Source organism: Nicotiana tabacum, chromosome 5 (genome assembly GCF_000715075.1).
Source record: "Nicotiana tabacum cultivar K326 chromosome 5, ASM71507v2, whole genome shotgun sequence".
Lineage (NCBI taxonomy): Eukaryota > Viridiplantae > Streptophyta > Magnoliopsida > Solanales > Solanaceae > Nicotiana > Nicotiana tabacum.
The window spans coordinates 29,809,308-29,836,273 of NC_134084.1; the positions used below are offsets into that span (position 1 = coordinate 29,809,308).

Genomic DNA, 26,966 nt, shown 5'->3' on the forward strand with positions numbered 1-26,966 from the left:
CATTAGGGTTTTAAACCCTAAACTGAACTTTTTCCTTTCAGCCAGCATTAGGGTTTTAAACCCTAAACTGAACTTTTCCTTTCAGCCAGCATTAGGGTTTTAAACCCTAAACTGAGCTTCTCCATGCAATCAGCATTAGGGTTTTAAACCCTAAACTGAATTTTCCTTTTAGTCAGCATTAGGGTTTTAAACCCTAAACTGAACTTTTTCCTTTCAGCCAGCATTAGAGTTTTAAACTCTAAACTGAGCTTCTCCATGCAATCAGCATTAGGGTTTTAAACCCTAAACTGAATTTTCCTTTTAGTCAGCATTTGGGTTTTAAACCCTAAACTGAACTTTTCCTTTCAGCCAGCATTAGGGTTTTAAACCCTAAACTGAGCTTCTCCATGCAATCAGCATTAGGGTTTTAAACCCTAAACTGAATTTTCCTTTTAGTCAGCATTAGGGTTTTAAACCCTAAACTGAATTTTCCTTTTAGTCAGCATTAGGGTTTTAAACCCTAAACTGAACTTTTTCCTTTCAGCCAGCATTAGAGTTTTAAACTCTAAACTGAGCTTTTCCACGCAATCAGCATTAGGGTTTTAAACCCTAAACTGAATTTTCCTTTTAGTCAGCATTAGGGTTTTAAACCCTAAACTGAACTTTTTCCTTTCAGCCAGCATTAGAGTTTTAAACTCTAAACTGAGCTTTTTCATGCAATCAGCATTATGGTTTTAAACCCTAAACTGAATTTTCCTTTCAATCAGCATTAGGGTTTTAAACCCTAAACTGAATTTTCCTTTTCAGCCAGCATTAGGGTTTTAAACCCTAAACTGAGCTTTTCCATGCAATCAGCATTAGGGTTTTAAACCCTAAACTGAATTTTCCTTTTAGTCAGCATTAGGGTTTTAAACCCTAAACTGAATTTTCCTTTTAGTCAGCATTAGGGTTTTAAACCCTAAACTGAACTTTTTCCTTTCAGCCAGCATTAGGGTTTTAAACCCTAAACTGAGCTTCTCCATGCAATCAGCATTAGGGTTTTAAACCCTAAACTGAATTTTCCTTTTAGTCAGCATTAGGGTTTTAAACCCTAAACTGAACTTTTTCCTTTCAGCCAGCATTAGAGTATTAAACTCTAAACTGAGCTTTTTCATGCAATCAGCATTAGGGTTTTAAACCCTAAACTGAACTTTTCCTTTAATCAGCATTAGGGTTTTAAACCCTAAACTGAATTCTTCCTTTGTTCAGCATTAGGGTTTTAAACCCTGAACTGAACCTTTCCCCAGCTAGTCGGTATTAGGGCTCCAACCCTGAACTGAGCATGAATATCCTCTTTCATTAATTTTATGAACTTCCTGGTAAATAATTAACGAAATTTTCCTAGTGAAACTGGGGCAGAAAATTTCGTTCGTTTGTTTTCTCCTGCAGGTCTGACCTCGAGCCACGTGGGTCGAAATGACCCACGAGATGAGTCCCAGTTCGGAATCAAAGAAGAAAAAAGAAAAAAAAAGAGGTGTCCTGAGATATCGGAGTAAATGGAAGGCGGATTGACTCCAATATTATTAAGGTCTTGAACCCTGCCAACCGCGTCTCACTCAGTATCCCGGAGATTAAACAAGTCGCCGCAACTCGCAAGCATCAAGATTCAGATCGGAGTCTACAAGCAGAATCAGCTAAGACCCAAGATCAAGTCGTAAAAGAATCATAGATAGGAATCTTGTAACTAGCAGTTGACATTGCATATAAGTAGTTAGTTCAGTTTCTAATTTTCGTTTGGTTGTAATAAGGCGGTCAGTGATGCAGCAGTGACAACAGCAACAGCAGTAGCAGCAAGCATTGCAATCCCATGGTAGTCCCAGCTACCAAAACTTCTCGAACTACATTGACCTGATTCCTGTTTAGCCCAGGATATGTAGGAAATCTTTGAAGCAAGATTCGGTCAGATCTTTCAAAAACATGCTTCATACGGAGTGGCCCATAGGCAAAGATCGCTCATACACGCTCACTTTATCTTTGCACGGAAACTCTTCGTGTTTCCAAACAAAGAGGGGCAGCTGTGAGCACGTGATTTTTGTTTTGCGCGACAGTCGCTCCAAAAGAATAAAAATTGGTCCTGCTGTACAATTTTGGATTTTTGTGCGGCACTTTGTTGATTTATTTGTGACTTTGGCCCATTTATTTATTTACTTTATTAAAACAAAATTCAAAAAATGTGTACGTGTCATGCATAATCTGAACCGTAACATGGTTTAAATAGAAAGGCATAAACAGGCATCTTTGTCCGTGATTTTGTTTTGTTTGATTTTACTTGTTTGGAAATATTTTAGTGTGTGCGCGAATAATTGTATTGAGTGTGTATTTAATTTTTGATTTTTTGTTTAGTTTTGTTTTTAAAATAAATAAGGAAAAGAAATAAAAAATAAAAAAAAAATAAAAGAAAAGGTCCCTTCTTCCTTTCCGGACTTGGGCCAATTTGTTAAAATTGGCCCAAACAAACAGGCCAAGACCCAGGCCTGCCCGGTCCAGACCACCTGATACCCAGGACGTCCAAACGACGACGTTTTAGTCTAGTGTGATCTGGGCCGTTGATCTCAGATTGATCAACGGCCAAGATCACTTCCCCACAACCCACTGAGGAACCCGACCCGTTTACACCCGGACCGAACCCAAACCCTCAACACTTGAAACGACATCGTTCCACTTAAGCCATCAGATCCAGACCGTAGATCTAAATTGATCTAACAGTCGAGATCCGTCCACCCACTAACTATATAAGTTCATAACCTTACCCTGCCCCCCCTATCCAATACCCCAGCCTTCGTCTCCACAGACCAGGCCCCTAAACCCTAGCCGCCCCTGTATACTTTCACCATGAAAGCCGGCGGCATGGACGCCGGTGACCTTCCCCTTAACACCCTAGAACCCCCTTGCCATCCTGAACATGGATCTGTTAACCATGTAGTTCGAATCCCTCCCCACCTTCTCGAATCTTCATTTGAAGATTCGAGTCAAAACTCGATCTACACAGTTTAACCCCAGTTTCACACCAGACACTCCCCAGACCCCCCTCGTGACCAAACCATACTTGGTTTGGTCCGAATCTGATCAGGGAAGCATGAATCCCAGATCTGAGTTTTGGAAATTTTGTGTTCCTCCGTCACTGGCTCAACCGAAGAGATTAAGGTCTAATGGACTTTAATCAAAGTGTTTCTCATCTGAGAAACACTTCGTTTAAAGTCCGTTCAGCCTTAAGAAAGGCCTGACCAAGTCCGAGTTAAGGTTTTGATCTTTTGCGGTTTAAGGTGAGTTTCTTTCTTTTCTTGGTTGTTTTGGTTCGTTTGATTGGTGTAAGGGTCTGTTCGTTTTCTGTTTATGTCCTTGACTTCTATCAACTGTGCTTCAACCACTTTGCCTGAACCTCTGTTGTTTGTCTAAATCCCCCCTCCTATTCTGATAAGGCATTATGTATTTGTTTGTGCAAGTAGCTGATTTTCGAGTTTGGACTGACTAGTTGACTCCTCGAGTGCATTTCTGATTAGTCAGTATAATTCGAACCATGTATCGATACTGTTTAAATGTCTGATTTTTGGCTACGATTGTGTATGTTAATGCTAATATAGTCGAGTCGACGTGTGTCGTCAATTAGTTTCAACTGTCCGAACAATAACAAATCGACTTACTTCTGCTAAGCATTTGTTGAATCAATTAAGAACTAGTTTTGTTTACTTATAGCTGTTGATTTGGATCAGTAATGTAAAAAGGATGCTTGGTTATGCTGAATTGGAGGGCATGTGCACTTGTGCACAGCATGTGCATTGGTGCACCTCATGTGCTTTGTGCATGACCTGTGGCCTGCATAAAGGTCTTTGTTAAGTTTTAAATAATTTGACAGCATATGCTGTCAGCTACATTCTGCTGCCCATACTCTACTTTAACCTCAAAAATAATAAACATTACTTAAAGAGAGTCTGCCAGGGAATATCATGGGTTTTGTTCATACTTAATTGGCCAATTGGAATCTGAAAATGAGAAAGCACATGGGAGGGGTAGTTTGATATATTCTGAACAGGCTTATAAAAGGCAAATAGACAGAATTGAGATAGGAGGGAGATACAGACTGGACCTTGGAGAGCTGAAAAAGAAAAACACACACACAGAGAAGAAAGCAAAAGAGAAAAGGATACCACCTGGTACTAAGGAGAGGACATACACTGTGAGGATAAAAGAGAAAAGATAGAACTGATTTTAGGAAAACACAGATAGAGAGAGGTTAAGAAATAGAAGGTGTACACTCAACAATCAGAAACTGTTTCCTCTTATTATTATTTGGGTTTCAGTTGTTCAACTTGTTCAAATCAATTCTGATTCTTTGAAGTTGTCTACTAGTCGAGTGTTTTCATTGGTTTACTACTGGTTTGGTCTGTCTAGAGTTCTGATTCTACTCCACTGGGTGTTGCTGTCATTTGGCTACTGTTTTTCTATCGGCCATAGTTGCATTTCTGCACTCGAGCCTGTTCTTGCTGTATTGCTTTGCCTGCTGCTGCTGCTATTCTGTTTTCTGCTGTTGCTGATTTCCCTATCTTCTTCCTCTTCTCTTTGGCATTTTCAGTTTGTTTCCAGGTACACATCTCAAGTCTCACATTGGTGTATCTGAATATAACATTGAAAAAGCATGAATATAAAGATTTGAAGGAGTTATAATCACCTGTTTACTGACTGCCTTTTCATAAATGTTGTTAAGTTTATGTAAATTGTAGTTTATAGCTGATAGAGAATACATTATTAAGCTTGTACTTGTTGATTTGAACTGTGGTGTTCGATTCGTTTAGTGGCATACAGAATGTAAATAGAACTCTTGGAATGTGAAATTATTTAATGTGATCGTTAAAAAATTTAAATTCACTCCTTCAGCATGTATTGAATAAGTAAGGGCAAATGGCTATTAAACCTAGCCAAATATAATGTGGTTTTGAACTACCCGGTTTTCGATTTCTTTAGGCCTTTATAGGATTAGTTTTGAATGTTATCGGTAGTATCCTTCAATAAGGAATTCTATTAACCCTGTTTAAGCAAGTTAATCTAATTTTGACCTAAAGATGTTTGTCCGGATTAAGTGTCGTGTTTCATTAGAATAAGCGGATTTCCTCTGTCAAACTAAAGCAATTTTCCATTGAAGAGTAGTGTTTTCTCTACTTTGTAAATAATTAATCAAGAATTGATAAGAATCCGGATTAGGCAAAAGCATATAGTTAAACTAGCATGTTCCTTTTCCTTTAGTTTTAGGGACAAACGTAACAGAAATGTAGTCGCTCTAGAATACCCTTCTAAAATAATGAGACGAGCCTCGCCAAATAAAAATGCAAATTACGGGGCCCTCAATAAATAACTAATCATAATATTTACAATTCAGGCTAGGCCGTTTAGTGAATCTCATGGCCTTCTCAAAAATAGTAACGCATTAGACTCTTTAGGCACAGTTTAATTAAATCATATTCTTAAATTCGGGTGCACATTGATGTGACCCAAATCCAAATCTCAACGAAGTCAAAAATGCGTTGACGATCACGGGCGCATTGATTGTGACGTGATTCGAGATGCATTTTCACGACGTTGCAATTCTATAAAAAAATAAGTGATAATAATAAAAGCGGTTTAAACTTAATAAAAAGCACGTAAGTCATAACATGTATTTAAATCAGATATTTAGCCATTATAACAATTTAAGCGACCGTGCTAGAACCACGGGATTCGAGGGTGCCTAACACCTTCCCTCGGGTCAACAGAATTCCTTACTTAGAATTTCTGGTTCGCAGACTTCATTTGGAAAAGTCGAAAATTTCCTCTATTTGGGATTCAAGATAAACCGGTGACTTGGGACACCAAAAGCCAAACCTTTCCCAAGTGGCGACTCTGAATTAAATAAATAATCCCATTTCGAATCTTGTCACTTAAATTGGAAAAACTCCCCTCGCGCATTTCTACCCTTCGGGGCGGGGCGCGCAAAAAGGAGGTGTGACAGGCGCCATCAAAAAATGTCCTGAAGGTGAGAATTTCGGGTCGTGCAACTACCTTTTTGAAATTATCCAACAATTTATGTCCAAACGCCTAAGGTTTTTTTTTTGGAAATAAATATTTTTTCTTTTTTTCAAAACAATGTTTGGTTATGAAAATTTTACTATTTCTTAAATTCAACTTGAAAATGAATTTTCAAATTTGGAGAAGTCCTTTGAGACCAGTTTTTCATTGAATATCTATGACTTAGGAACTTTTAAATTTTAAAAATTTACCCCAAATTTTTGGAATTTATAAAAGGACCTCATGTGATGATCCAAAAGGTCATCTTCTGTTTTAGAACTCGAATCTGTGTTTCGAGGCCTTAAAAATTTTATTTTATCTCTCCTCGATTTGCGTGCGCAGTCCGGGTGCGATTCCAAAAGCCTTTATGTGGAAATTTGAGAAAATAATAATTTTTGCCTTTAAAAGTTGATTTTAGTTGACTTCGGTCAACATTTTTAGTAAACGGACTCGGACCCATATTTTGACGGCCCCGAAGGGTCCATAGTAAAATATGGGACCTGGGCGTATGCTCGGAATCGAATTTCGAAGTCCCTAGCCCGAGAAATGATTTTTGATAAAAATTGTTAAACTAGAATTATAAGAATTTAAAGAAATTATATAATGCGTGATCTTGTTGGTATCAGGTTCGTATTTTGGTTTCGGATCCCGGTACAGGTTTAATATGATATTTAAGTCATGACTGTGAAATTTGGTGAAAATAGAGTTTATTTGATGAGATTCTGACCTTTGGTTGAAAGGTTAGAAGTTTTGAAACTTTCTTGAAAATTTCATGCAATTTGGTGCTAAATTCATAGTTCTAGGTGTTATTTTGGCGATTTGATCGCGCGAGCAAGTTCGTATGATGTTTTAAGACTTGTGTGCATATTTGGTTTGGAGCCCCGAGGGCTCGGATGAGTTTTGGATAGACTACAGAGTGATTTGGACTTAAGGAAACATTGATGGTATGTTTCAGGTCTGCAGACTTCGCATTTGCGAATACTGGCTCGCAATTCGAGCATCGCATTTGCGAAGAAGTTTCGCATTTGCAATCAGAAGGGCTGGGAGGAGACCTTCGCAATTGCAAAGCTCAGTATCGCATTTGCGATAAGAACATGTCGCATTTGCGAAGAAGTGTTCGCATTTGAGATAGTAGCAGGTCCTGGACATTCTTCGCATTTGCAATGGAATGTTCGCATTTGCGGGGCTCGCATTTGTGAACCCCTGATTGCAAATGCGATATCTGCAACTGTTTAAAAATGATTTTGGACGGGATTTTTCATTCATTCTCCCAATTTTCAAAGCCTAAACCTCAAGAGGCGATTTTCCAAAGACCATTTCTTCCCCAAATTATAGGTAAATGATTCTTAACTCATTTCTTTCAATCTATTTCATCTTTTTACAAGATTTTATCTTAAAATCTAGGGTTTTTCATGGTGGAATTGGGTGTTTTTGGGTAGAACTTAGGAATTTCGAAATTTAGGGATTTAGACCTCAAATTGAGGTCGGATTCCAAAACCAATTGTATATTCGGGTTCGGGGGTGAATGGGTAATCAGGTTTTGGTCTGAACTTCGAGTTTTGATCAAGCGGGTCCGGGGTCAGTTTTTGACTTTTTGGGAAAAATATTGGGAAACTTGTAATTATGCATTGGAATTGATTTCTTTAGCGATAATCGATATTATTAAGTTAATTATGATTAGAGACGAGTTGTTCGGAAGTGGAATCTAGAGGAAAAGCGGTTGTTGAGGCTTGATTTTAGGCCGTGGAATCGAGGTAAGTCTTGTGGCTAACCTTAGCTTGAGGGATTAGGTGTTGTTACCTTATTTTCTACGTGTTTAGTTGTTGAGTACGACGTATAAGTGAGGTGACGAGTATCTATACGTTGTTGTCGGATCATAGCATGCGAGTGAGTCTTATACTTGTGACTGTTGTATTTCTTTATACGTAATGTTCATGCTTAAACTGGTTATTCTTCATGTTAAACAAGTCTTATTATGTTTTCCTGGTATTGGATATTGGTTGAGTATTGACTCAAGTTGCGATTTATATTGTGAAGTTAAATGCAAAAATGAGGTTGGTCATTGATGATTCCCTTGCTAGATTGTTATTATTTATGTTGTTTGGGTGAGGAAGAGAGTAAAGCACGAAGGGTGATGCCATGCAAGATATTGTGAGTGAGTGTTAATGCACAAAGGGTGATGTTGTGTCGTATTCTGTGAGTGATAATGCACGTAGGGTGATGTCGTGTCGTATTCTGATATTGATAATGCATGAAGGGTGATGTCATGCCATGTTATGAGAGAGTTAATGCACGAAGGGTGATGTCGTGCCGTTTCCGTTGTTTCTTATGGTAAGGACGAGAGTAAAAGCACGAAGGGTGATGCCGTGCACATGTTTGCTATGTTATTATTTTCGGCGGTTCAAAGCATGATATTTACTGTGTTTTTGTATTTTACTATTTTCAGGATTTGATGTCCCCCTTTGTGTATTTTCCCCCTTTCCCGTTATTATCTGTTAAGTTTTTGTTGTTGTTATTTTCTTGTATATGATTTAACTGCACAGGTTCATGTTGTCGTTGTGTCCTAACCTCGTCACTACTTCACCGATGTTAGGCTCGGCACTTACCAGTACATGGGGTCGGTTGTACTGATATTGCACTCTGCACTTTCTGTGCAGATTCCGGTACCGGACCTCGTTGATCAGAGTTGGGTTGCTGCCTTCAATCCATCAGGAGATCCAAGGTAGATCTATCGGCATTCGCAGACTCTGGAGTCCCCTTCCTTCTATCTTAGTTTTTCTGTTTTCTTACATTTCGAGAATAAATGTATTTTCTTTAAACCAGTATTTGTAGAAACTCTTAGACGTTTGTGGATTGTGACACTAGATCTTTGGGTAGTCATGTATTACTGTTTAGATTGTTATAAAATTCCTACATTTTTTACTCGTTTAGTTTAAATTATTGCTAATTACTATTTTGGTTAGTGATTAGCGTGTTAGATCGTTATCTATTGGCTCGCCTAACATCCTAAAAGTTAGGCGCCATCACGATCCCGATGGTGGAAAATCCGGGTCGTGACATCCCATCTACCCACTAGAATTAAATACCAAGCTAACCATTAAACACTCACTTCTCTTTGTTACTGCCTACAGTTGAGAGAAATTATAACTAAGTTAAAACAGTAAGAAGATCAAGGTAATAGATAAGAAACCTTCGTCAACACAATTCTACATTGTGAATATCATGTTTTCTTCATCTTCTGAAATATCAGTTTCATCGACTTTCACTATCTTTTTTAACAAAAAAATTAGAGTGCATTTAAGCGTTACATGTGTTTACTTGTTTGTTTCAGGTAAGATAGTCAAGTTGGGATAATTTGATAGTTTTGACAAATTGTGGAGTATAAATCATGTTTCATGATTTAGGAAAAAAGTACATCCAAATGCATTGCAAAAGTTGTAACCAAATTGCACAACTTCATCTTCGAATCAAACTTTAGTGAAAATCAAATTTTTGTTTACCCAAAAAAAAAAAATTGAAATTTATGTCCAAAACGCCTATTAAGACTTACAAAAACATGTACCATCACTTATTTCTGGTATAAAATTACAACTGAAGTCATAACATAAAAGGAGGTTAAATGCTAAAAACCGATTCTAATACTGTATTCTTTTATTTTTATGCCTTTATAGGGTGAATAACTAAAATGTTGTTATCCGAGGTGCCCAACTTTCAAGTTATCAACTACGTACCTTTGGTAGTCACAAAGCTCTCAAATTTGTTACCTTGGAGATTCATAAATTTCAAATTGCTCAGAGCAACTATATCTACAGAGGTAAATCAATAAAATAGTTAGCACAAAGAAAAAAAAAACATTTACGTATTTGATACAGGTACATATGATTAATGAGTGAGACTAACGACAAACCACTCATTTCAATTTTTCCATCTATTTCATTGTACGAGAGATCCAGATGCGTGAGAGATGGAAGATCCTTCAGAGATGAAAAGATGCTGGAATTGAAGCTATTATCACTCAGATAGAGTTTCTCTAATTTCTTCAGTCCAATATGTGTACCAAGGCCTACATTGATTTGTGAATTTTTAAAATTATTTAAGGGTAGAAACAAAAACACCTGACTAGTTTATTAACATCTATGATTTGTTATGGAAAAAGAAGTTTACCCAACGCAGAAAGAATACTGATATCATTGATTCTATAACCTTCCAACAAGAGCACCCTTAAGTTGCTCAAGCCTGGACATTTCGCACTACCTTCGCCTGAAAAATACAGTAACCATTTCCAAAAAATTTGTCCCCATAATAAATTCCTTTAAATAAATATACGAAAAGTAATGTAGAAGGATAAAGTATAATGCTATGATATGTTTGTATGTTACAAAAAGTTGCTTCCTATTGACAGAACTAGAGAAATCTTAACAAGGAGACTCAGAAAATGATAAGAGTGCCACAACTAAAATGTAAACTTGCAACTTAAACCTATTTTTGAGTTACCTTTATCACTATTTGTTACTATAGGGGGATTCAATAACTTCTATATATTTGCATACATAATTAATATTTAGTAGTTTTTTACTATATACATAATGTAATTTCTCACAAAAGGAATTAAATGTGATCCCTTTGGAAGCCCAAAAATTACCTATATGTACATTGTAATTTTTCCACCAAGTGAAACCACTTAGTTTTAGAACCTCAAGAGAAGAAATCCAACACAAAGATGATAAAACATTTGGATGGACGAGATTATACTGCAAATCCAGCACTTTCAGGTTAGTCAAATGCGACAACTTGTCAATTCCTGGATAACAAAATCAGTAACAGAAAAATATGTTAATATATATACTATATAGTTTCAGGTGGTCAACAATATATACCAATACAAGATCAGGTAAAACTACCTTCGATTTTTGTCCCCCCTGTAATACTATATGCAGACAAATGAAGAACTTGCAGCGATTTGAATGGAAGAAATAGAGAAGCATTAAAATTCCAACCGTCCATAGATCCATACGTTGCTTGTATGAGATCGAGTTTGATCACTCGACCTGTTGCTAAGCTGCATTTTACCCCAGGCCAAGAACAATAATCTACAAAACCGCTCTCATTATAGCCAGCCCAAACGTATAAGGTTCCGCCATTTGAACTCATCATGTCTGCCTGCAGCTCCAAAAGAGCACTTCTCTCTTCATCCAAACAACCATTCGCCACAATTATCATCAGAAAAAACACCCACAACCATAACTTAATATTCCCCATATCCTTCATCCCGGCCACTAGTAGTACTCTACTTTTGCTCTTTTCAATTATATATGTATTCTTTATTTTCAGTTACTGTAGTTTAGTTTGCTGTTTTAATAAACTTAGCTACCAGAAGGTTATATATATAGGAATTACAGCACCTCTACACAGCAAAAATTTTCTTTGGAAAACAAAAGAGAAACATCTCAGTAACTTTCCAACATTGGTTGCGAAAACGAAATTAGTCGAGTTATCATATCAAATTATCAATGCCGTGATAAAATGGGGCAAAACTTTGTTCGTTTTAGATGACTTGACCAATAAAGACTAGCTTTAAATATGTGTGGAAAAAATTACTGAATAAAGCAGTGCATATCAATCTAGAGCCACAGAAGAGTTGAGCTGATTGATACTGTGGTTGTCCCTAGTCTATGGCAGTATTGGAGATTCCACTATGTGGTTTTTAGCTTAAGTCAAGGTTTTCTAAGTTGCTACTTGCTAGCTTGCTTCCATTTTGGATGACTTGACGAATCAACTAAGAACAGAGGTCATCTTTATATGCGTTAATGTAAATTTCAGATAAAATATAGTTGAATAGTCTTCGTGAGTTGAGCTAAAACGAAATATGTGTTGATTTTAATTCCAATCGCACCCCTTTTGTCACAATTTTTGAAGGTCTAATTTGCCCCTATGCATATGTCCTTGGAATAAGAAAGACTTAGTGTGTGAGGTATAAGGATATTTAATCTCGATATTAAATGTGGTATTACTTGTCCGGTGTTTGGTTAATATTAACAATCAAACGCTGTATTATTAATATTTATGTGACTTATATATACATGACTTTATTTGGCTCACAGAGAGTTCCAGGCTAGCAGAGTCATAAAAAAGGAAAATGTTAAGATGAAAGAAAGCGAATTGAATAACAGTCTCAACTTGAAAAGAAATAAAAAGCTATGTTTCTAAATTTAAACTTGAGATTTAGATCCCAAACCATAGTCAAGAGAACCTGTTTATTCCTTCTAACACAAGCATAGGAATAGAGAACAACGAAGGCACATAATCATTGAACTGCTATTCTTATTTTTTTAGAAAAAAGACAATTATCCACAAATAAAATAGGAAAGCAAAACCAAGACAAATAAAACAAAATTTTATTTCATGACACTATCATAATATTATAACTTTGACATAATTCAAACTAAGCTCCATATGATTCAACCAAATATATAGCAGACAAGGCAAATGAATTGAAGCTAGAGGGAAACCAATTGAAGAAATACCAAATGAATGAATAATTTAGAAACAAACTCTCTAAGCTCGGTGCTCTCGGCGCATGTTAGGCTAATATGCGCTGTTCGTGATTAACTATGCCTAGAACGCTCTTGGCGCATGTTAAAACTCCAGCGAAGGCAAAAAATACTAGTTGAAAGACAGCACGTACTCAGTGAAATAGTCTAGATGTATACAACTTGACGCAAAAAAAAATCTTCATACAATTAAAGAACACATTTACGTTGTGGCAATGCAAGACATGAAAATATAGTTTCTCGTAAAGAAAGACGTGAACCCTCTAGTTTGCTCTTACTTCACCTGCATAAAATGATAGGTAGATGGTATCGAGCCATCTGCTTATTTGCTGAACTAGCTGTCACACCTCCTTTTTGCGCGCCCCGCCCCGAAGGGTTTAAATGCGCGAGGGAGTTTTTTCATTTTAAGTAACAATATTTGAAATGGGATTATTTATTTAATTCAGAGTTGCCACTTGGGAAAGGTTTGGCTTTTGGTGTCCCAAGTCACCGGTTTATCTTGAATCCCAAATCGAGGAAATTTTCGACTTTTCCAAATAAAGTCTGCGAACCAGAAATTCTAAGGAGTTCTGTTGACCCGAGGGAAGGTGTTAGGCACCCTCGAATCCCGTGGTTCTAGCACGGTCGCTTAAATTGTTATAATGGCTGAATATCTGATTTAAATACATGTTATGACTTACGTTCTTTTATTAAGTTTAAACCGCTTTTATTATTGTCATTTATTTTTATAGAATTGCAACGTCGTGAAAATGCATCTCGAACCACGTCACAATCAATGCACTCGTGGTCGTTGACACATTTTGACTCCCTTGAGATTTGGATTTGGGTCACATCAATGTGCACCCGTGTTTAAGAAGGTTAAATTATTAAAGGTGCGCCTAAAGCAACTAGCGTATTGTTATTTTGGGAAGGCCGTAAAATTCGCTAAACGGCCTGTCCCGAATTCTAAGTATTTTAATATATACATTTAGAGGGCCCCGCAGCTTGTGCATTTTTGTTTGTCGAGGCTCGTCTCAATTTTATTGAAAAGGATAAACCTACAGTGACTATATTTTCCTATTAAGTTCATCTCTAAAATAAAAGAAAATCTCTTAATTAATTACATGCTAAAAACGTAACTTATTAGTTATTAGTTTACGGCTAATGCGAATGGAAAATTGCGACCGAGTTTGTACAAAGAAAAACTGCTTTCATTCTATCGGGAACCAATCCTGGTTAATTTAGACCATCAATAGATGAGCAAGGATACAACAATACAAACAACAAAATACATGATTCAAACTAAATCAACAAATCAAAAACAAACATAAAACTCACATTAAATCACTGGATTAAACATGAACTTCAAGCAAAGATGAACATGAACTAAAAACAACAAAACATGACGGATTAAAACGATTCAAACAACATTAATAATTTCTGGAAAATACATAACAATACATGAAACAAATTGAAGAAATAATTAATTAAATTTCAATTTGAATCTAACAAACTAACAAATATTTAAACAATAATACAAACATGAAAAACAACTAATTAATCTTTCATTTGAAATCTGAAAAATTAATTTAACAAAGCACATGAACAAACTAAAAAATTAATTCAAACGATAGACATGAACAAAACAAACATTTGCCGATTTTAGATTCGAGAAATATCAAAACAAAATACGGACAAAAATAAAAACTCAAAATCTAATAACCGGATCGAAACGACGAACAAACGACTAAACCAACAACGAACTTGACGAGCCTCGACCAAAGTTCGAACCAACGATGATGAATGATTTAAGAAGTAACTGAAGCAGATGAAGGCAGAACATGAGCAGCTGGGGTGCGATTGAAGAAGACGAAGCAGCGGCGACTGGTTGTGTATGCGAAGAAGATGAAGGTGAGGCAGCAGCTCGGAGACAGCTTGGCCATGGTGATGCCCAAGCTCGAAGAAGACGAAGCAGTAACGGAGGTCGTTTGGCCATGGAAACGAGTGGTCGACGAGGGCAATGACAGCAGTAGCATGATGGGTCTGTTTGGTTCGAACTGGACGACGAGCAGCTGTTCGTCGAGGAGGAGGAAGGTGGTCGACGCAGCAAGCAGAAAGCTCGAGCTTGAAGCAGCGTCAATGGCGGGAAAGCAGTGCCGCCATGGACGACGATGGCAAAGCTCAGAGACGACGGAGCAACAGCAGTGACGCTGCTGGAGCAGGCTGAAGAAGATGAAGCAGTAGCAACACACAAAACATGGCATCCATGGCGATGGGTTTTCCTTCCATTTTGGCCGAGGGTTTTCCGGCGAAGCAGCGGCGAAGCAGACGGGGAGGTCGACGTGAATGGTGGTGACGTTGGTTGTTCTGAGTAGACGAAGAATAAGGTAAGGGCATCCATGGTTGTGTGCTTGGAGCTTTGGAGGAGAAGTGAAGAAGAAGAAGAGAGGGGATGGGGGCGGGTAAGTTAGTGTTAGGGTTTTTGTTTTCTTATTTTTTTGTTTTGTTTTTGTGTTTGGACAAAAAATGAAGAAGGGGGTTGGGTATTGGGTTAATGGGGCGGACCGGGTCGACCCGGTTTGAAGTGGACCGGGTCGTGGGGAAGATTGGGCAATTATTTGGGCCTGAGGTTGAAATTTGAAGAAGTGGCCCAATCTGATTTTTCTTTGTATTTTTGTTCTTTTTTCTTCTTTTATTTTCTAAAACTAAATTATAAAATACTTAAATTATTATTAAGAACTAAATTAAGTTATAAAAGCGCAAATTAACTCCCAATAACAATTAACGCACAATTAAGTAATAATTAAGCATAAAATTGTTCATTTGGACATTAAATGTTAAAGATGCAAAAGATGCCTGTTTTTTTGTAATTTTTAATTTTTGTAAAACTAATTTAATTACTAACAATTGTAGAATTAAATCCTACATGCAAAATGCGACATATTTTTGTATATTTTTTATTAATTTAACAAATAAACAAACACAGACAAATACAAACAATTATCCAAAAATATCATAAAATCTCACAAAATTGCACACCAAGGAAAATTATTTTATTTGAATTTTTTGAGAGTGATTCTCATATAGGGCAAAAATCAGGTGCTTACACTAGCTAGTTTCATTAGATCAGTCAATAGAAGCACTTTTTTATCTTATAATGACAACCAGGTAAATGTAACATAGAAAAGCTGGTTAGTTTTCCTTCAGAATATTGTGAAAACTTTCGACTAGGTATAGCTTTCCGTTTTTGTAGTAAAAAAAGCTTATGCACCTAGCTAAGAGTCTTAACCTTGTCCTTGAAATAATGCTTGCGGCCACAATAATTAACCATAAAAAGAAGAGGAGATTGTAGCTAGATAGAAAATTAATCAGCAGATGTAATTCAAAATCATACGAAGTACAAAACCATGGATCTACAAAAGCCAATCGAACAATAAGGTAAACGTCTGAGTGTCTGGGACGACAAGACACTGTAATCCTGCTATTAATACGGATCAAAATCAACCGACCAGTGTAGTGTAGAGTACCACCAGAGGCGTGCATTAGGCCTTGCCTTTTCCAGCTTGGAGAGACTGAATCTTTTGTTGTAACTTCAGAATCTGGAAAATGACGAGTATAACAACAAACAAATGAATCAGGGCAATACAAATAGTGGACTGAACTGCACAAGGCACCTAATGACTTTAGCAGAAAGCAAGACAAATCACCAAACAAACTAGATTTTTTCAATATCTGATATTAAATTTTCAAACCAAAGCCTCAATATACATCGAAATCATAGTAATACAGTTCAGCTCCCCAAGCGACTGGAGTTGATAACACAGTATTCAAGGGGATTCAGTAAATGATCAGGAGATACATGAAAATAAAACAGAGGACGAAGAGTGAAAAATATTGATGTAAATAAATAAGGAATTTGTCAGAAAGAGCAGACATGAAGTAACAGGTCTTTAATTTTCAAACTACAAGTGCAAACTACAAGTTTATATCGATAGGAATATTTGTTTTCTTTGTTCATACTAGCAAAACATAACAGAAGTCATGCACTAAACGTCTTAAATCTGATTCAGAATCCCTAAGATTGTTAAATAAGACTTATGCCTTACACCGCAGTCTCAGCTCCTTCCCAAGATAAAGGTAAAGTAGCTTATCCAACAGAGAGTAAGAAGGCCATTTAGATGGTGTTTTGACTACAATATAAGAGCTCTACTTTGACTTGATCTCCTTAGCCTCTTGCTACGTCCTCCACAATCATGAAAACAGTTAGCAAATATAAAGTTTCTAATCCTGGACATGATTCGAAGGAATTCGAAGAACTGGCTAAATGGAAACAAATAATAAAATACGAAAATGAATGATGTGGAAACCCAGTGTGAGATCTGAACATGCTTTAGCAACAAGTGATTTTTCAGGTACAAATGTCTATCTGGGTCTTTCCTTATTATTGCTGACAGAATTGAGCAATCACTACCCAAATAACAATTAAACAGGTTTGAGCATGTTGTAAGAGTTGGGAAATAACTAATTTTTTAACACAAGTAGAAAATCTAGAGAGCTCAGTAGACTCTCTTGATTCAATGTATAGGCGACAATGGCGGACACACGTATACTTTACCAATGACAAATTAATCGTAAATTGATTCGGAAACAGAAAGGAGTGTAGTTTCTCTTTTAATGTAAATTTCGACCAAGAAGTTCCGATAAAATAATTAATAATGCTATCTGCAATTTGTTACTCCATAGTCAGTGTAAAGCAGCAAATTTTAGACAAATGTGCTCATACAATGAATAAAGTCTAAGGCACACAAACTTTTTCTTCATCATTACAATTTTCCTTGTACTTCTTAAAACATCAAACTGATAGTCATCGTAAAATGTGAAAAATAATAAGACAATACATAAATTGAGAAGTGAACCAACCGTTTCCTTTTTGCTGTTTTGCTTTTCCTCCAAGTCTTGAAGAGTACTATCTAATCGCTTTCTGTTGAATGATAGAATGAGAGTAATCATTACATGACCAAAAAACCGTAACAACTAACAAGAACTACTGAAGCAGCAAAGGAAAATACATGTTCTATTATCTACTGACTACCATCTGCTGCTTAAATCTACCTAAAATTTACTAAATACGCTTAGAAATACACACTCTACATATGAATTCCTGGAAAACCAAACAAAAAGGAGCCATGTTCAGCTCATCTATTATATCAGAACAGTGAGTTTACTAGTCCGTTTATGCTTTGCTTTCTGAAACTCCTTCGTGTTTCCTGGTACAAGTCTTGGATACAATTGCCTGTTTGAAGGGTTGGGTTTTGCCAAAGCACTAAAATCTAGGACAAGGACTCATGGATAAAATCATGGACAATGATACGTTACGGACATATAGAATAAATTTATGCTGTATAGCTGTTTAACATCTGTCCTTATGCAGGATATGCATTCGTTCACCACCTTTTTTGAAAAAAGAAGTCCTATTTTCAAGTCAAAAACTGAGGGGAGGGGGGAGTACACAAATTGTCACAAGCCTATTTGGACCATATTCAGTTGATTTGGTTCCCTAAGCATGGCAATAAGTCGAAGGCTACTACATACATAATAAAAGTAAATAGTAATCGTTCAATAGATGAGCTCAGAGTTTTATCTCATTTTTTCTTTCCGCCGGAGCACCCATTACAATAAAACATAGATACGTTATCTTTTTAACTTGACCGATTGCAACAATCACCAAATGAATGGAATACCCAAAAGGGACTAATCCGACAAGCTTCAAAAGCCGCCAGCAAAGCATGGACACGACATTTTTAGGATGATTTGGTAAAAGATCATGACAGAGATGAATATGTTCAGAACCTATATAGTCCTGACTATTTTATCCTCGACATTAAGTCACATAGCTTCACAGGTCTACCTATGTGGAGACTGGAGATACAGCAGCTAAGGCACCATAATTCAAGATTTCCATCTGTTTTTATACGCATTGCCTCCGCGTTCAAAATTCGACTTTCTAAAATCATAAGAGGTTCTAAGTTGTAATGAATGGAACTTTCAATAAAAACAATATCTCAGTGAAGTTCTAGGAGAGGAAAAGAGCTGCTGGCTGCTGGGGCAGTGTAGTCGATCTGCCACTTAGTAGAATCCTCACTTTGTGTCTGTCGGCAACACAAACTTAATGGGATCTGTAATTCTTTCATCAATTAAATAGAATCTCTACAGATTGGATACCAAGGATTCATATAACCAACCCAACTGATTTAGTACAGTTTTTGTACTGCCAACAATAGCTACCAATAGGAAATATAACTAATCACTAGTGCAGCAATAATTTTATTATTTTCCACCTTCCTCCCCTGGGATTCAAGTAACAGCTTAAATAGTGACATGCATGAGAATATCATCAAAAAATGGTGACATGCATGAGAAATGAGCTTCTAGCATCCCTGATAATTTCGTAAGATTTTAAGTCCTTAAAGCCCGCATAGAAAAAATGGCAGATGTGGAAAATACTCTTAAGAACACGTTAATATACAAGTAACCTCGTTTGGAGTATATGTCGGGGTATATATCCCCAGTAATCGACATTTCAATTGCAAAGCCAAAGAGCATAGCTAAGTGACGAATCAATAATGGGGTTCACGGCCAATCTCATCTTAAGCAAATTCAAGCTAAGTTTGTCCTATATATTGTGTTAACTAAAGTTAGTTTATACCTATATAAACCCCCTTACACATCTAGATTGGCTAAGTTCCAACAAAAAACTTCAAGAATACCCACAAGAACTCAAGTTAGGGCTTGGTGTGGAAGAGGTAAATTCTTCGCCCCCTTTTTTAATATAATTATGAATTGAATATTTTTAAGGTGTAGTGAAATAGAAAATACTATTTTATTTAAGTTCTATGCAATGTCTTGAAATAAACTATGTCCAAGCTAAGGCTAAATTGAGGAAGAAGATGAACAGTGTCGGGTTTATATGAACGATGTTTTTTGGGGTTTTCAGTGAAGCGAGTCGACTCCATAACACATATAATAACCGAATCAGAGCTAAAAATCGAGAATCAACATTCAATGGAAAAATATGGATTTTTTGGGGAAACTTTTTGGAATAGGGTTAGACATTTTTATTCATTAAATTAGTATCGTTGTGATACTTGATTGATGAATATGAGTTCATTTATGTAGATTGAAGTCGTTTGGATCGAACAACTCGTTCTTTAACATTTGGAGCTTAAGGTTAGTAAAGTAAAGCGACTTTAAGGTATGCCGAGCTTTAAACTTCTTGTGTGCTTTCAAATTAACTCAACAACTACAACAAAATACCCCGTGAATCCCACATAGTGATGTCTAGGGAAGGTAGTGTCTACGCAAACCTTACCCAAACCTTGTGGATAGGGCTGGGCATATATCGGGTAAAACCAATAGCCCGAAACGAAAAAAGCTTATTGGGTTATCGATATCAGGTTATTGGTTAATGGTTCGATAACAATTGTGTTATTTGACTATTGGGTTATCGGTTCTGGTCTTGGTTTGCCCAATTTTTTTAATAACCCAATAAGCTCTAGCAAATTATAATTTTACTCTTAGGTATATAAAGCCACTTTAGAGCTTCATTCTTTATTAGTACTATGTTTGAACTTCTTAATTTTCAAGGTGTAAAATAATTTTGTGTTGTTTCTACTTTCTACTGTGTTTGGACAAGTGGACTTGAGCAAATCTCTTAATTTCTGATATAAAAGCAGCTTTTGTTTTGGTCCTCTAATATTTTCAATGTTCAGTATATTATGCTAATTGATCCTCCCAGTGGATACTCCCGAATAGCCTGAATAGCCTGGAGTAAGCGTGCCACTATTTTAGAATATGTTATTCTTGCTACAATTGTTGGATAAGTGCATTTAACAATATCAGTATATTTAATGTTTCGCTCTTATGACCCGTTTGGCCATATATTTTGCAAAATATATTTGGGTTTTTTTTTGGCAAATACATGTTTGGCCATAGATTTTATCTACATTTTGGCAAATTCCTAAAACCCAAATTCCAAAACCAGCTGGCCCAAAATATCACTATTATATTTTTTAAAAATTGCCCCAAACTTTTGTATTTTATAAAAGAGCCCACCATTTATTATTTTGTAACAATGTTGCTTCGTCTTCTCGGTTATCTGATAGTGTATTATGTAGTTCATTATAAAAATGATAATTTTGTACCAAATTTATTTATGTTCAGGATTATGGTTTGCGATAATATAATGATTGTTATTGATAAAGGTATTGTTTGGTATTTGTGATAGTTTTTAGAATTTGTGGGTGTAAGTCATGTTTCATGTTTTTTCAAAAAAAAAGTGAAATATGTTTTGAAAACTTATGTCCAAACACATTTTCATCTTCAAACCAAACTTCACTCAAATCAGATTTTTGAAAACAAATTTGAAAATCTATGCCCAAACGCTAGCTTAAACAATATAAAATTGTTGTGTTTGATGAAAAGATTAACAATAGTTCTCCAGTCATTGTTTAGGTGGATGCAAGTTAATATAATGAAGCCATCCTATTTTATTTCATAATCCCATTGATGTTCATTCATGTACAAATATATGAGGTACATTTGAGCATAATTTATTGTTTTATGCAATTGAACAAACCTTTTGATAAGCGTAGACATGTGTCCATGAAACTTTGTTCACTCTTTAGAACATAACCGAAACCTATGTTGCTTGGACTTTTCGAAATGTAGCGGGGTGCATGTCGGATCCTCCAAAAGTAGTATATTTTTAAAGGATCCAACATGGGTGCGGTAACATTTTGGAGAGTCCGTGCAACATTGATCGAAACGGATCAAGGTTATAAGATCAATTAGTGTTATACGCTATGTTCCTCCCTCTAAATTAAGTTATCTTATCGGGTAAACCGATAACCGAACCGATAACAATCGATAACCGATTAACTGATACCCGATATCTTATCGATTCGGATATCGATTTAATATATTTATAAATGGATAACTATGTCGAACCGATAACATTAACAACCAAATCGAACAAACTTATACTTACCCCTACTTGTGGAGATAGAGAAATTGTTTCCAATAGACCCTCGGCTCAGGAAAGTATAAGTACAACAGTAATGAAAAGAAAAATAATACAAGAAACAACGGCAAGTAGCCATGAAAAAGCAACATGAATAACAACAAGAAAGTAAGATGACCGAAATGAAGGGAACGAGAGGTAGTACTAGAAACCTAATACCAACTAAATACGAGAGTACATACTAATATTATCGGTATGAACAAGGAAAACACTAGGCTACCTAATCTATTACCCCAATCCTCGACCTCCACACCTTACTAGTTTAATTAATCAAGTATCTTACACAATTTCGAAAGTTTCCAAAAATTCCATATTCTTCATTAAAGGTCGATTGCCGATTTTTAGCTCCAATTCATTCATTATATGTGTTATGGAGTCTAGTCGCTTTATTAGAACCCCAAACACCGTTCATATACCCGACATTATTCATCTTCTTCCTCAATTTACCCCTAGCTTGGACATAACTCATTTCGAAACCTCGCATAGAACTTCAATAAAATTGTAATTTCTATTTCACTATCCCTTCCAAATGCTCAATCCATAATTATATTCTAGAATGGGGTAAAGAAATCACCTCTTCCACAGTCCACACAAGCACTAACTTGAGTTCTTATGGGTTCTCATAGTTCTTATTAGAATTTAGTCAATCCAAATGTATAATGGGGTTAATACAGGAGTTACCTAACTTTAATTAACACAAAATATTAGAGAAAATTTACCCTGATTTTGCTTAAGATGAGATTGGTCATGATCCCATTAGTGGTTCCACACTTTGCTTAACACAAAATATTAGAGAAAATGTGCATATTCTGACACAAGTAATGAGTTTATATAGAACCACACTAATTGCAACACAAATCTTATTTTTGTAACTTGCTTTCTGACCAAGGAAAGAGATATGTATAAGGGGTTGAATTTACCCCCTTTGCTGGCGATATAGTGTGCCACAAGTTCAACTGGTGTGGCTCTTATGCACTTGGTAAAATATTGTCATATAAACTTTGGCAAAATTTCAATTAGCATGCGATGGGGGTACGATCCATACACCCGATGAATTTCCAATTTTGATTGTTTGTGATTTCTTTTCCATTTTCAACACAATTTAAATATTCATACCCCGTCCATGTACCCCCAAACCATGTTACACGTATATTAACGTGTTCGTAAATATTTTTCCTTTGTGTCATCTTTATTGGCACGCAAAACAATATCTTTAACATTCATGGATGCTACATTCTCCCTCACTTATGCATTTGATACTTTCTTTATGTCTGTATAACTCTTGCACCACCACGAGTGGCCGCCATAACGCATACCTGAGTGTCAGTACTTTGACATTATTCATTTAATGGTGCTAGGTTTAACTGTCAATTAGGCGCAAGACGGTCAACATACGAGCTAGGATTCCTGCAGCTTCATTACTCTTGGTGAACCCAATTTGATATCTTAGGATTCATACTGATGCATTTTCCTTGTCTTCTTTTTGTATCGTGCGACTAAAACTTTATTATTTCGTTCATAGCATCATAGAGGCTCCATAGATGAAATTCGTATTATTTTTGGGTTATGGGTACTCTATGGCATTTGCATGGCATTTTTAGTTATGTCTTGTGATACGATTTGTCTCACTTTAATTCAAATGGTAAGTATCTTGCTTTACACATTTAATATTGTAATTATTTAGATGAATTGAGATACAAGGTTATGAATTGGACATTTAACATGTCATATAGGTTCACTCGATCGGGCGATCCTGGTGGCAGGTACAAGGTATCGGCCAGATCTCACCCCATTTTGGGGTGTGACAGAGCTATGGATTGGAAAGCCAGCAGAAAATTATGTCCTAACTCCAGATGTTTTTACAATCGTAGGATCTAATACAGAGCCCTCACTTACTAAATTATCAGTACCAGTAATTGGGATAAATAAGTATTCACGTCCAACTTTATAACCAAGTGAAAGCCTTTTGTTATTTAGCGGAGCTTGTATCTGTTTATTTTTTTATAAACTTAGCAGAGCTTTTATTAGACTGAAACCACTGAAAATCAAGAGAAAACATTATTTTAAGTTGACAGCTTAAAGAGGACAAGAGGTTAAGCTATAGATTAGCAACTTGAAAGGAAAAGGGAACGGGTAAAAGCTCCTTAGATACAGGTTTTAACAGTTTGGAATCACAATGTAAGGAGCATAGACAATGCCGAGTCAAACACTGAAACAGACAAAACAACTTTAAACGTTAGGGGATAAGCAAGGATAGGAAAAGAACCTGCACTGTTTTATAAAAACTTAATCTACTTTACCTTGCTTCGAATATGTTCTTATTGAGTTCTTAGCCTAACTTATACCACCTCTATGTGATTATGTTCATCGATTGTTCAAGACTTGCCTCTTTCTATCGATATTGCTGACCCTGCATGTTTGCTATGTCTGGTTGCTCTTACTCTATTTATATGTTGAGTATTAAATCATAATTTCCTCTTGATTGATTCTGGATTCCTTATTTTATGGTTTGACTGAAAGTTTCTCTTTTAAACCCTAAAATTCTACCTTGTCTGTCTAAATTAACGGATTCCCCTACCTTATTTGCTATGGTACTTTATTCTTACTAAACCATTTCCTTAATTGGAGTTTTCTGAGCTTAGTCCTAATTGCCTACCCTATACTTACTGAACTTGAATCTTTCTTTAATAGTTATATACTGATTTCTTTCCTTATTTACCACTTGTTCTTACCGTTTGAGTTAATTCCCTTAACTTAAGGGGAGTATTTACCTTGATTACCTGACTGACTGATTCTGAGTTCCTTAGTTACTAATGGAATTTGATTTTTACCTTATTTGCTACCTGCTTTCAAACTATAAATACTTTAGTCTTTCATCAACGCAAGAGACGAACACTCTTGGTTCAAAAACTATCTGTCACACTTAAAAACTTTCTGCTCTCTTTTGTGCTACTTGCTACTGCTCTAAGTTAGCCAGCTGCAAGCCAAGGCTAACCATTTTGCCCTACTGTTCTTTCACTTTGCTTACTCTCCTCTTTACTGGTACGTTTAAATTTCAATTCAAAGTTCCAACAACAATATGATTTTCTTATTGCTTAAGTTCATCCTGTTTTCAGTTTGCTTCTATTTGTGGTTTTTGTTGTGAAACTTGTAATTTATGTTTACGTTTTTATGTACTCCACTTCCTTTAGATCAGCATGTTACCCCTCTGTGTTATTTCTGAACATGTCTGCACCGATTATCTCTATGTGTTAACCACCATGTGTTCCATGTATTCCCAAACCCCTTGAACCGTATTTGTGACTACTGAACCTGCCTTGGTGTTGTGACTCCTGGATGTGTATGAACCTGTCCTAAGGTGTTGTGTTTGGACTTCTGTTCATTTCTTCAATCTCTTTTCAAACAGTCTTTGTGTTTTACTAAATTACCTTCGAACAACCTTCATTTTATACAGTTTTTCACTAAAACCTTTTGTCAATCACTTTCACTCTACTCCTATAATTGAGAACAACATTTAGAGATTAAGAAAGTAGATGAATTATGTTACAGATTGAACTATTCTTTTTCAAATGTTAACAAATAGTATAAAACATCATGGTCTGGTTGATTCTCAAAACACCGTTTAGCATATCAGCTACAACTGTTCATTGCCATAGCAAATTTAGACTGCCATAACACACAACAGCAACCTAAACAGTTTTACTTTGCTACAAGATATCGTGTTCTACAATTTCACCCCCGTCATTAGTTCTTCAGCGCCTCTAATACAGGGAATTTGAATTTAGTCCTAAAAGCACATCACTGTTTCTGTTCTGAAACTATATATATTTGTAGTTCTACTTCCAATAAAAAGATCTGATATGCTATGGCAACTAGAGCAAATCCCAATCATATTTCACATAATCTGCTTAATGGACTATGTCGGTTCTATTTCTTTACTGGACCTCGGTCCAGCAATATTACAGCCAATAAAACCCATATAGAAGACCATCAACTTAGGTACAAAGGCTTAGATATATAAGAAGCACATTGAGTCAAAATATCATGGACAATGTCAAATGAAAGAGGGTATTAAATTAGTATTATTAAGAAATTCCTAAAACTTTAATAAAAAGATTTTGCATAAGCCCTTGCGATTCTTTTACTGATTGAAGAATTAGTAAGAACTACTTTACAACAACAACTGCTACGCCTTAGTCCCAAACAAGCTGGGGTTAGCTATATGAATCATCACTTATCACATTAGTCCATTCAACTATTTCTTAAACTATTTTAATTTTTCGAAAACCTATTAATTGAGCATACAAAACCTCTTCCAAGAAACAACAATCTTATATACTTGCTCAAGAAAGCAACATTACAATCATCAAAGCACATTCAGAAACCACCAATTGCCCAAAAAGAAAAAAAGTCTTAAATCAAAATGAATGACATACAGTTCAGCAGAAATGTATTCAATTCGCTTTTTGACATTGGCTCTTGCCTCAGCCAAGTCCTGCTTCACAAGCACTGGCCCTATCAACTTGTAAACATTCGCATCTTCATTCAATAGATCCAATTCCTACACACCCAACTCAAAAAAAAATTGTCTCAATATCCCAAATATTGCAAAAACCAAACACACCCAAATAAGCATATGAATAATAAAATAATAATAATAATACCTTGAGAACAAGCTCATTTTCACCTAGTTGAATAGTGTACTTCTTTCTGATTTGGTGGTTCTTTGATATATCTGTAAATACATCGCAATTAATATATGAATGATACAGTTTCTTTTAGTAAGAAAACAAAAGGGAGGAGGATTAAGGAAGAAAAGATTATGCCTTTTTGAAGTTTGCTAAGATCGTTGGCTTTGTTTTCTAGGTCACGCTGCAAATCTCGAAGAGCAGCTGACGAGGCCATTCTTTTAACTTCTTCTGCAATTGGGTTACCTTCTCTTGTGTTGATTTGCTCTCTGCTGCTGCCGGAGTTTTGGGGTTTAGGGAAAGGAGTGCGGCGGCGACCGGGAGCGGGTGGATATTCGTGGAGAGAACCGGAGATTTGCTCGTTTATTTGCGGTGTCAATAGTTAACGAGAAAATATAAACATTGTTTTAGTCCTCAATTTTTAGTAGTTGCTCGACTTCAGTCCTTCAGGTATCATAGTTAACATGTGTTGGAAATAGATTGTGTCAAAATAGGCTTGACAGAATTCCATCATTAAAGCGAATAAACTGCTTAAATTTGCACCCCAAAAAAAAAAAGTCAAAGATCACTTTTAGCCAACAGGCCAAGCCATAAAATTTAATTTTTATATAATAT

General features: G+C 36.1%; 2 protein-coding genes across 2 annotated transcripts in view; both read right to left on the reverse strand.

Annotated features, from left to right (window-relative positions):
* LOC107777114 (cuscuta receptor 1) overlaps positions 1-11,551 on the reverse strand; it is a 40,365-nt gene extending 28,814 nt beyond the window's left edge. The window contains exons 1-5 of the mRNA XM_075252800.1: positions 10,956-11,551; positions 10,697-10,855; positions 10,219-10,314; positions 9,962-10,117; positions 9,786-9,860 (exon numbers count right to left, since the gene is read on the reverse strand). Of these exons, the coding sequence (XP_075108901.1) occupies positions 9,786-9,860; positions 9,962-10,117; positions 10,219-10,314; positions 10,697-10,855; positions 10,956-11,322 (853 nt within the window). The 5' untranslated portion in view covers positions 11,323-11,551. The remainder of the gene's footprint in view (positions 1-9,785; positions 9,861-9,961; positions 10,118-10,218; positions 10,315-10,696; positions 10,856-10,955) is intronic.
* Positions 11,552-15,937: 4,386 nt separating this feature from the next.
* On the reverse strand, positions 15,938-26,726 carry LOC107777113 (prefoldin subunit 6). Its single transcript, XM_016597101.2, has 5 exons — positions 26,490-26,726; positions 26,328-26,398; positions 26,100-26,224; positions 17,505-17,565; positions 15,938-16,183 (listed from the first exon to the last, which is right to left on the reverse strand). Exons 1-5 carry the CDS (start codon positions 26,566-26,568, stop codon positions 16,127-16,129), a joined length of 393 nt encoding a protein of 130 aa, XP_016452587.1. The 5' UTR covers positions 26,569-26,726; the 3' UTR covers positions 15,938-16,126.
* Positions 26,727-26,966: the final 240 nt, after the last annotated feature.